The sequence below is a fragment of the Aphelocoma coerulescens genome, chromosome 4, assembly GCF_041296385.1.
Source record: "Aphelocoma coerulescens isolate FSJ_1873_10779 chromosome 4, UR_Acoe_1.0, whole genome shotgun sequence".
NCBI lineage: Eukaryota > Metazoa > Chordata > Aves > Passeriformes > Corvidae > Aphelocoma > Aphelocoma coerulescens.
Genome location: NC_091017.1, coordinates 55,511,837 through 55,523,909, shown reverse-complemented (window position 1 = coordinate 55,523,909; position 12,073 = coordinate 55,511,837). Strand labels below are relative to the sequence as shown.

Below are 12,073 nucleotides of genomic sequence, written 5' to 3'. Positions count from 1 at the left end.
GCTGGTCATTCCACCGAGACTTGTGAAGTCATTGTACCTGAGCTTCAAAGAGGCATAGCGTAATGTTGCTCCTTCAAACTCTTTCAGACTTGGGTCTGGGTTCACAGTGGCTGCATGCAGGTCCTAGAGACAGAGGCAGTGCTATTAGTATAGTTTTAATACTATTATAATAGTATTAAGTACACCATCATGTTAATTCTTATTTCAAAGGGAAATTAAATCCTCCCTGCAAAGAAGCGATAGTGTTTCTGGCTGAAGTTGAAAAGAGGCATGCATATATATATATTTTTTTTTTTTTTTCTCAAGCTGCATTTCATTCAGTGCAGGCATCTTATTTGTTACATCATGGCAGTCGCTCTGCTAGTTTAGATTGAATCCATTCCAAGTGGGAAGATCAGAAAAGGCAACATGTTTGTGAGCTAGACATCCCTAGCAGTACCCCCAGTCACTTCGGCCTATGTATGAATGACATTCATGGAAAAATAAAAGGGGAAAAAACAGCCACTGCCATGCAAAAAACAAGGGTAATAGTAGTAAAGGTTCTAAAATCTGACAATATACTTGCCTTCCAAATGTCACTATTAATCTTTCCCCCATTCAGTACAGCAAAATCACTCCATGGCTGTTTCTAGACACATAATTATTCACACAGGAAGAAGCACATTGATAAAAAAAAAAAAAAAAGAAAAAAAGAAAAAGAAAAAAAAACACAAGACACTGTTGTTAGCATTGATATTTACAGGATGGGTTAGGGAACAGATCACCTCAAACTTCAACTATTTACTCCTCTATAACATGGCATTTGGAGGAAAGGAGAGAGAAGACATGCCTCTAACAGTTACTTACCAAAACAAATGATTGAAACAAGGAAAGTTAATATAAATTAGGAACAGACAATGAAATTACTCTTTAATTATGATCTTAAAAGCAAGCAAAATGAATCTGAATATGAATGTTGGCCACAGCTGCTACAGTCTTTGATAAACAGCAATTAAGGGGAAACATTAGGATTTCCTAATGGTACTTTTGTTAAAAGACCCTAACAGTACTGGAACTAGAAATACTGAAACACAAAAAATATATACAAGGATAAGATACATACAAGGTAAAAATCAAATATTTCTAGAGAGAAAGCACAAGAAAAGGGCAAGGAAGGGAAGGAGAATTAGTAAGGAGTGCAGAGATTTCTTGCTGAAAAAGTAGTTTTGAAATCTAGCAGCTTTTTTAAAAAACAACCCCAAACCAAACAAAGCACCCACCCTCTCATTTTCCATTCAAGTTTCTCAAAAATTTTCAGAGGTGTCCACTGGTACAATCAAGCAAGCAGCATTGTGTTTAGCACTAAGCAACCTGAGGTTCAGGCTTTTCCGTAAAGCTTGAGAGGAACAACTGATGCTGGAGTACGTCTCTCCTCTGTCTCACCAGGAAAGAATTCCCACTGTCCTCAACAAAAGCCAGGAGATTTGATTGCTGGGAGACCTCTTTATAGCTTCACCAAGTCAAGAATTCCTGAAATTAATTCCCCTTTCAAGATGAGCTCTGCTGGGCAGTCCAGCTCACCCCAAGGTGAAGTGGTACCCACTAATACGGCCCAATGCATTCATCTGCAGGGTGGACTTCTCACCCTGGAAGCATTCTCAATATATCCCCACTGGAGCAATTATTTTGTGAGAAGCACCTCCCAGGAGTAACCCTTTCCTAACATGCCTTTGAATTAATTGAGTTGTTACCTTTTCCTACCAAGCTCCTTCTCTTTAATTGTTAGCTGCTAGTGGTTATACAGAAGAACTTCTAGAGGTGATCAAGGCCTGGGATGAGTTAGGCTATAAGAAGACACAACTACCATCACCAAATTCTGCTATGATCTTAAAGAAGGTCTTATTGAAACTTAAACACTACAGCTTTTTCTCTGCACAGGGAAGTGGGAGAGGCAGCAAAATTTCTAAAATTTGGAAGAGAATGTTACAAAAGACAAGGATTCAAAAAGGAAGTAATTTGACAACACACAAGAGAGGACTGATCTAAAACTAAGTCAAATTTAAACAGCTGTGCAAAACCAAAATACATTTTCATGCTTTTGAGGGGGAGGAAGGGAAGGAATGTTACAGGTTATTCATATTTAGCATTTATTAGCATTTTTGTTAAATCAGCAGGATTTTCGCATAATGCTTAACCCATAATTGCTTTGGATTGAAATTGACTGATTATCTTGTGAAAGAAAAATTGCCTTGCAGCATGTGTAAAAGTATGACATTTTCACATTATTTTCCTTTTTAAAACACTTTTTGCCATTTCTATGCATTACAGCATCATTCCTCCCTACCCATTTTTTAAAATTCTCTGTTCAACAGTAGTAAATGTTTTTCTTTATGCTAAATATCCAGGGTAAGCTACAACATAAAAATGGCTGACTTGATCTGTTCTTTGTTGACTGCCCTCAGCTGTGAGCCACATTCTACCAAACGAAGCAAAGTTTCTGTATATTATATCATTTAAGAGACAGGGACACAATAAAATAAAATTAAGAAAAGAAAAAAAGGAGGAAACAAGACAAAGGGTAAAAAGGTTTTACTCTGGGGGGGAAAAAAGGTGTTTCTAAATGTTTGTTTGACAAACTCAAAACCTGAAAGAGCCCAAATAAACTCATTTCAAGACTGGCACATGATTCTTCACAGACAAATATGACTTTGATAAAGTATTTTTATGGACTCATGGAAGCTGCTGGTTCAGATATGAAATGCTACCCATGCCAGTCCTCAATCTTACATTATACTATTTCATCTGCCTAAAACCTATATATCCCCCAGCCTTTTCAGAATGAAGCAATACAAATCCAGCATGGGAGAATGAGCTGAACCAGCCCTCTCAAAACACACTATCTTTAAGCACAGGCTTCAAGCAATGAGTGAAGCAGCAGTACACAGCTCACACATGGGTCCAGCTTGGAGGGAGAAGCTCTTCACCACAAGTGACACTGCCCATGGTAGTGCTGGGATAAAGGCATTTGGGAGTCCCTATTCTAGGCTGAATTCCAAATCTTCTGTGAAGTGTCAGATTGACCTTATCACAGACACCCATATTACTCTTTCCCAGGGAGGGAAAGGAGGAGCACTTGAGTATGCAGCAGAGCAGTGAACAGGAATTGAAACAAGTATTGCCTGCCAGCGACTTGGAGATGATACAGTGCTGGCACATACCAATTGCAGAGAGACTAAAAACCAAAAATTCATGATAGCTGACACTGTCAAAATTATTTCATTATCTACCCCTATCTCTTAAACACACACTATGACATTTCTCTCTTACTGCTGCTCTGCACTGGGGTTCTGCTCAGAACCAGCTGAATCACAAAGGATTCTTCTTCATTCAGTTCCTTTTAATAAAGCTTGGCATCTGTGGTTTCGAGAAATGCAAGGCTTTTCCTAACAGTTCCCACTATAACTCCAGCTATGCCTGTTCATTGTAGCTGTTTCAGTATTTGGAAGTGGACAAAATCCTGAGCCCAATTCATGCTCCTGTTTTGAACTCCAGTAATGTAAGTGTGCTGGTACTGTACTGGAATGCTATCTTAATAACCACTGAGTCAAAAAGCCAGTACTGCTTCAATAACTGTAAGATGCTTATCAATGACTGCAGAAACCTACAAAAAGCAAATGCTTTTGCCTATACCTCCAACTAAAATAACTACATGCTATCGTACTAATACGAATTTTGGGGATGTGCTTATTTTCTGTATCACCCTTTACAGCACACTATATGGTCTTGGTGCTGCCATAGAAACGTCATGCATAAATCTTTGCTGGAACAAATTCCTTGCTGAATTAGAACTGCCACATCAAAACTTAGATGAGCCTACTATGTACTCACATACATGTATGTCTTGCTTAATACACCTATACTGCATTAAAATCTATGTTATTGTACTTCATGCATTTTGTACTCTAATGCTGCTGAGAATTAATGATTATTATTTATAAACACAAACTGTATTTCATTTAAAGCAAACAGAATCGTGAAAGGTTAAAAATACACCTAATACATTAACAGCAGGTCTGAAATATTAATTGTAAAGACATTTTAAACAGAAGTAGAAAAATATTTCAAATGAAAATACACCATTTTTCCTCTGCAGTTTACCAACCATACTGATTTCTGTGTTTATGTGAAAACCATCTATAACTTCTATATAACCATCTATAACTAATAAAAACCCCATTCTCTACATTCTAGAGTAAGAAAAGTAATAATGGTAAAGTTATATCCTTCACATGTACATTACAGGAATTTATCCTAGAAGCATGTGCAGCACTTTACATTCAGCATTTCTGATTTTTTTTCTTGTTTTCTACCAGAATGGTAGCAGTTACAGTTCTTTCTCCATGAATCCTCTCAGAAATTACTTGCAGCATGCCTGGTGCACAGTATGAGAGCTTGACTGATGTAAACCACAACTGAAATGTGGTCAAGTTTGCAGACCTTATGAGTAGCATTTACGAACATGTGGGAACAACCTTTCTAAAATAATGAACAAGATTGTACATATTGAAGCCTATACAGGACAAAAGTTTCAGGGTCAAGATGGTAATACACACTTGAATGTCCTTAACTCCTCTTAACTGTAAGTTAGTTTGGTGCATACATGAACAAAATCAAGAACAGAAAAAATGTTCTCTCTAAATGAATTAAAAACCAAAAATCTAAACCCCTAAAGACTGCCTGATCCAAAACTCAGAGCCAGTACAAAGACTTCCCCCGACAGAGCTGTGGACATTTTTCTGAAAATTCAGTATAAAAATAATTTAAAACCAACCTTATTTTATATTAGTATTTAATTCCATAGAAGTCTTCCCAGCCTACTAAAACAAAGTGATTGTATTTTTTGAAGCATACTCTTCTTTATAACAATTGGTTTTATTTTTCTACTAACATGACACCAAACAAACCCTAGGACTGTGCCTGAAAGCACTATCTTAAAAGGCAATACCATGTACTGCTCTTTCAGCACATGTGGAGGACAGAGTGTATGTCTTTCTGTTTCTAGTTAAAACCTGACTGCAACACTGATAGTCATTGGTACTGGGGCTTACACTTGAGAACACTTCATGTTTATTCAATAGAAACTACCCTGTAAAGGAACTAGTGTCTCAAATGAAGGCTCATATGTCTATTGTGATACTCCTACCAAATGAACCAAGAAGAAAGAAGATGCAAACAGAGTCCAGCCAAAAGTCTGCTATCATGTGCAAAAATTTTATGTATCCTGTATCCATATAACACAGCAATGCTTCAGTGTTTGCTACAGAACTACCAAAGTTTCACACTCATCAGGCACTGCCTGTCTAATTTATCTGAGACATGGTTGATGTCATCTAACACATCCAAAGTTTAGGGTGTTTGATCAGGCACAGCCATTAAAAATGAACATAGAGAATAGATACTTACGATGTATTATCAACAAGTAGCTACATTTTGGGACATATCAGGCCAGTTTAGCTAGCAGCTAAACCTGCAAGTTCAAAGAGTTATTTCAATTTTCCTTACAGTACGTAGCCCACAAGAAGACACAGTAGGTTACCTCAGTTTCTGGAGTAGGAGATGGAGTAATGGAACCAAGAGATCCTTTTCGTGAGCCCTGGAGATCTGTTGGGATGGACACAGGGCGCTGCCATTGAGTTGTTCCTGTTGGTATGTGCCAGTAATAGATCCCAGCAATGTCATTTATTTTTTTCCAACCAGGTGGTAAGTCTGGGTCTGTCTGAAATGAATGATCACTCCATATATCTGCTGAGAACAGGGGAAAAAAGAAAAAAAAATCACACAAAGACACCGTTTTTCCATGGGTCTGCACAGCTGGTATTGCTGTGGTACAGTTCCTGTGTAAATGACCACCAGAAAAACATACCAAATTATTGAGGCTCAGTGTAACACAACAGTGGACAACAGGTGAATAACCTGTTGTTATACTGCTGCTCTTTAAGCCCTTTTTGAAATTAAAAGTTCCTTGTTAGTTTATCCTTCAAGCCTTCTACCAGGTGTTTTATCATGGTTGCTTTTTTCTGAGTCTCTCTCATTTCTGCTACGTATATTTGTGCACACATACAGACAAACACACAAATGTCATGACAACTTAAAATAATTCTTACACTCTGAGATACAAACTAGTCTATTTCTTCCCCAGAGCCACTTAAGAAGTTATTAAATTACTGATTTACCACTTGAGGACTATTCTAAGCAAGTTCTGCAGAAGAAATGCTAGACAATATCATTAAACTCAAATTTAATAAAAAGCCTCACCTATGGCGCAATATCTGAAATCAGAAACATTCCCATAACCAGTTCCAGAAGTTCACAAATATTCTAAACACCTGCTTCTAAATGTCCCCTGTTGTGGCCTCTATGGCATTCAAATACGTAGTTCCTGACTCCAAGGTCTTACACGTTTTAAAGCCTATTCATCTTCAACCATGTTTTCCAACTGAATAAATCAACTGCACTCTTCTCAACCACATAAAAGGCAAATAAACACAAAACACTTTCCACAATTTGGCCACATCATGCAAGAAGTAATGTGATTAAACATCTAAACATCACAATGTTATCATATATCTAATATCTAATGTGAAGTAATGTGATCAAATATCTAATCATCACAATGTGTGGCAACATCTGCAAGTCCAGTTTAAGTTTAAAGTTCAGGCACAGCTTCTGTCCTTGTTATACATACATGTGGATGTATACACAGCTACTCAAATATACAGCCAGGAGAGTGTTATGCTATGGTTGCATTAAACTACTAGTTTCAAACTAATCAACCAAAGACACAGAAGAACCAATGTCCTGTTATTTATTGTTGCAATGACATGCAGTACTAGAAAGGCCTAAACAGGAATTACTTTGAAGTAAAAGCAGACAAAACTCACAGCAGAAATAAAATTGTTAACCCAAAGACTTAAACCAAAAACATTTCTGCAACAATTAGTTAAAAGAGAAGAAATTATCTCATATGTGAGCAAACAGTTGGAAGGAAATAATGTAAAATATCTCGGATAAGAAAATGCCACCTAGCTGAGTAATACTAATTTATTTTGAAAACGTATCCATTAGCAAAAATAAATACACCAAAATATGCTTGCATATGCTGAGAAATAAAAAAGGAATTGTATTTGTTTTCAATTACCATAGCTCAGGAATTTCAAAGAGCAGCATTTCCCACACAAAACGACTGTGATTGATGTCTGTGTGCGGGTACTCCTCACGCAAAGGGACTGGCCCCGGACCATCTAATAAGCACAGCTGAACAGGACAGCACTGGAGGGCATGTGTTCATCCTGCAACACCAGGCCTCGTGTTTGCTATGCAAACCTACTTGAAAAAAACCCAAAATGTACGTGTGTCCCAGCCCATGCTGCAGAATGGGAGACTGTGGGGATAACCTTTTCACAGGCTGTGGTTTCCTACTAGCATGAACTGGAAAGCCTCCCTAGTGCACTGACTGTTCTAACAGATGACAGCAGTCACCTCGTGCAAGCCAAGTGTGCAAGCCAAAGGTAACGCAGCATCACGAGAGATACCAGCCCAAGACAGATAATAAAATAAGCATCAACATACAAAATCTAACAAGACAGATGAATGCACTTGAGGCATCACAGACCTACTACAGGACATAAGTGGCTTTACTCTATTTGAATGTGGAATTAGTGGTGGCAAAATAATTTACCTCTGAATTTGAATGACCCCATTCAATGGCATGACATTTCACAACATGTAATTTTGTTGTGCAGCTGCTAGGTGTTATCTCCACTTCCAAGAGAACTTGGTGGTGATGATAAGCAAGGTAAGGGGACAGAGACCAGAGTTGATGTCTCTCTGCTTAGTTGCTTGTGCATGAGGGAAACTGGTTTACTGGAGGCCAAGCAAACTTCCTTCCTGAAGAAAACACTCTTAAGTAAGGCAACAGGTCTAATGCAATAAATTTTGTATTGAACTGGGAGAGGTACTTGGAAAAACAGACATGTATTTTGCACATGCATGTCTTCTTCAGGTGAAAACAAATCCCACCAATCAGCATGGCTGGGGGACTAATTTATGGACAAAAAGAGTACTCGAGCAAGAGGAAATGCAGGCACAAAGGGCTTCAGTTTGGCAGCATACATGACTTCAAAACAGAGACTGTAAAAATGCTGTACAGAGTTATCAGAGTGCTGGAAGTTCTGTACCTGGGAGGTGCAGTACAGTAAGAGCATCTGTGCCACAGGAAAATTTTAACTGTTATTTCACATGTTAAAACCATATTTTTGAAAAACTGGGAGACAGCCACAAGGTAGAGTCATACTAAGACAGAAAATATATTCAGGGAAATCTGAGAGGTATCATTGCATCATTCAAAGGACGCATGATTTGCTTTTCCAGGGATTCATTTCAACAGAGATCTCATTTTGTCTCCTTGGAAGAAGTAGCAGCAGATGTGAGTGCACAGCCTCTGGCTAATGCAAATGCAGCTCTGCTGGAGTTAGTGGAAGCACTACACTTTCAGTCAGTCTTTCTAGCTTAAGGAGGGCTTATTTCACTGCATGGTAGCAGAATGCCCAAGTGAGACTGCTTGTCTGCAAGGCTCAACAATACTTGAAAACACTTGATCTACACTATCTAAATAGGTTAAGTAATAAAATACCCACACTGTACAGAGATAAAGATGAGATATCTCTTTTTTGTTTTGTACTTGTAGCTTAGTTATCTCAATTCTTATGATGGTTTTGTAACAATTTTTCTTCTGTTAGGATCCTCTGAAGGAAAGGGACACCATCCCAAGACCGGATTTGATCCAGACTGTGATTGCCTATCACCATCTCAAAAGTATACTTTTGCAGTAAAAAAATTAACTGAAAAGGAGTGTTCATTGTCCAGGCTGGAAGCATGATGGTACAAACAGGAACACTTCCAGTGTTTTCCAAATCTAAAACCATAATCTGGCCAATAAGAAATCTATAAAGTTACTTCTGAATCTCTGGTGCTCCCATTGCTCACATTCCAGGAGTGGAGGCACAATATAAATGAAGGAATTCAAACTGAAAAGCACCTTGTTTGTAATAAGAGATGTGCATCAAAGCTTCCTATGTCAAAAATTGCAGAGACTGGGATAGCAACAGTATCCAACAACATGTTGTCCTAGTGTTTGGGCACCAATGGGAAATCACTAGCCTCATATCTGATGTCTGTCTTCATTGCTGGGGTGAAGCATAATGAAGAGCTGGCCCACCATATCACATGTGTATTACAGATGCTATCCTTCTGGGCAGCCAAGGGGAAGCACAAAAAGGAACTGGGAAGACAGGAGGATAAAAAGGTTTTAACAAAAGGAAAGAGGTGGGGGAAAGTACTGTTTTCTTTTCTGAAGTTCCAAAATCTTGAAATGAAAATGTTTTACTTCTGTCTTCTGCATTTAAATAAAAGCAAAACTAAAGGAAAAGAAAGCCACAGAAACTTAGTCTTTTTGAAGATATGCCAATGACTTCAGCAGATCCAGGATTTCATCCTAAGGGAAGCATATTTCCCCCCACCCTATAGGCACACTGAAGATCAAGGCAGGCACTGAAGGGAGAGGAAGACTTTGTATTAACGACTGAGGGCAAATGAAATTCAAGGAGCACTCTCCATTCAATAGCACAATAGAAAGAACATAAGCCTTGTGTATTTTTATCCCATCTATTTCCTGCAGTGGGCTCAATGTGCAAGCTTAAATTGTTTGGTTTTAACGAAAAGAAGTCTCTAAAGGTAACTTCTCCTCACTGTGCATGCACTACAGCAAAATCAACAGCTTCCCATAATTCACACCATTGATGGCCAGCAGGCAGCCTCACCTAAGCACCACTGCAAGAAGCATGAATGCTATCTCAGAGCAATGCAGCAAAAATACGAGTCAATAGGTCAAGTAATTATAAATCAGACACATCTGTCTAATTTGGGGAATGCTACTCAACAAGGAGTGATAATCAGCCAGAAGATGGTCGTTTGTCACCATCTTTGCTCACAGCATGTAACTGGTTGTCATGACAACCCTGTCATGCTCCTCACCAAATTGCTGAACCAGCCATCACTCACATGCACTTGGGGAGAGGAAGCTTCTCTAACACTTTGCAGGAAAACATGCTGAAACGTGGGATTTACAGGCATACATGTAACCAGACTCTATCTGTGCCAAAATGATTTACTGTTTTGATCAACTGTAAAATCAACCATAATCAGAAAAGACTGACTTTGTAAAAATCCTAAGGAAGCGTGGAATGAATCTCCTGTACTATTTTTCATTTTCATGAGATGTGATCTTTGTCTGGCTGTATAAATGTTACTACAAGCATAAGAAGCATTCAAGCAGAGATGACTAATCTTAAGGAAAAGAGAGGAAAGCACATTTATCAACATTCAGGAAAAAAACCCAAAAACCGCAACTAAACCCACTTGTTTTGCTGTCTTACCTTCTTCTCCTTTTCAACGACCAAAGCCCAAGCTGTTGATAAAAGGACCACAGTACTATACAATTACCAAAGAAAACAAGGGCAAGTGACTTCAGCAGAGGGACTCTGAAGAACTCTTGATGACAGCCCTGGATGAGGGCTATGGATGATACTTGCTGTCCTGCTTAAATGGGAGAATTTTTGGGCTCTCCAAGTTGTCTGCTCAGGGGCCACACAGTCTGAGGTCCAGAGGTGAAGCCATGAGCCACAGCTTGCATTTAGAGGAGTTGATACTAACAGCAGCAACAGTAGGAAAAAGTACTGCAGTAAGACTGAGAGGAAAGGTCTGTATATTCCTTCCTGGAAAATGGGCAAAAAACTGGTAAACACAAGAAGACTAGCCTGTTCACCAACCAAAAACACCTATCCACAAAACAAGCAGACTCTGGTAAAGTAAGTAAGGAAGACTTGGAGGTGACCTGAACTGCTGTCTCAAGGGAGCTGTTGTGGTGACCGACGGACCAGGAAGAAGCCAGCCTCTGTCCCATCTGGAGGAGGGTGGCTGTTTAGCCAGGTGGAGCAGTGGTGACAACATAAAATTACAGACCTATAGGAACAATCATGTCAGCCTGAGCAAAAGCTGATGAATTGCTACCTGAGAGTACTGTAATGGAGACACATCCTACGGCTCATCCAAAACTTTATTTTGTGATGAGATCTCAATCTCCTTATTAGGGTGCTGATGGACATTAGCAGACCTGGGCAACTAAGAAGATATACTGGGTCTGGTTGGAATTGGGTTAATTGCTTTTCTTAGCAGCCTGTAAGGTACTGGACTTACATTTGTGACCAAAACAAGTGCTGGAAACATACCAGTGGTTTAGTTATTGCTGAGCAGTGCTTGCATAGGGCCGAGATCATCTGTGTTCTCAGCCTCAAGCAAACTGGCTAGGAACTGGCCTGCTAGTACTAGCGTTTGCATCACTTTTTATATATGATTATTTCTTTCTTCACTTAGTAAGTTTTCATTATTGTGAGTCATGACTTCTTCTCACTTTTGCTCTTCCAGTTCTCTTCCCCATCCCACTAGTGGGAGGAAGAAGCCACCACAGAATTCAAAGCATATTGGCCAACCTAATATCCAGGAAAAAATAAGCAGGTACCATCTAGGGTGGAATGAAAAAGAGTCCCAAACAAGTGAGGGCAGCATATAAATGAATGCCCTTTCTACCAATTTGGTGCTTAAATGAGATGCTATCCGAACAAAGTACACCAATACCTTAGAGGATTTCTACCAATTAATTTCCAAAGCAGTCAGAATAATTTGCTACTGTTCTAGCGAGTGATCTACTGCTTATAAATACATTTTGCATAACACAGAATTACAGAATGGGTGGGGTTGGAAGGAATTTTTGGAGATCATCTCATCCAATCCCCCTGCAAAACCAGGTACATCTAAAGCAGGTTACACAGATTTGCATCCAGGTGGGTTTTGAATGTCTCCAGAGAAGCAGACTCCACAACCTCTCTGGGCAGCCTGCTCCAGTGCTCTCACCCTCACAGTAAAGAATGCAACCAGTATAAGTGGCTTTCTAGCTTATTCGAAATGCTAGTTCTCTATT

At 39.1% G+C, this 12,073-nt stretch overlaps 1 protein-coding gene across 18 annotated transcripts in view; it reads right to left on the bottom strand.

Moving 5' to 3' along the window:
• APBB2 (amyloid beta precursor protein binding family B member 2) overlaps positions 1-12,073 on the bottom strand; it is a 166,993-nt gene that overhangs the window by 61,732 nt on the left and 93,188 nt on the right. For 12 of the 18 annotated variants that reach the window (XM_069014220.1, XM_069014215.1, XM_069014221.1 and 9 more), the window contains 3 exons: positions 5,576-5,784; positions 566-628; positions 38-123 (listed from right to left, as the gene is read on the bottom strand). In XM_069014220.1, the coding sequence (XP_068870321.1) occupies positions 38-123; positions 566-628; positions 5,576-5,784 (358 nt within the window). The remainder of the gene's footprint in view (positions 1-37; positions 124-565; positions 629-5,575; positions 5,785-12,073) is intronic. The other 6 variants (XM_069014223.1, XM_069014226.1, XM_069014227.1 and 3 more) reach the window with 3 other exon arrangements.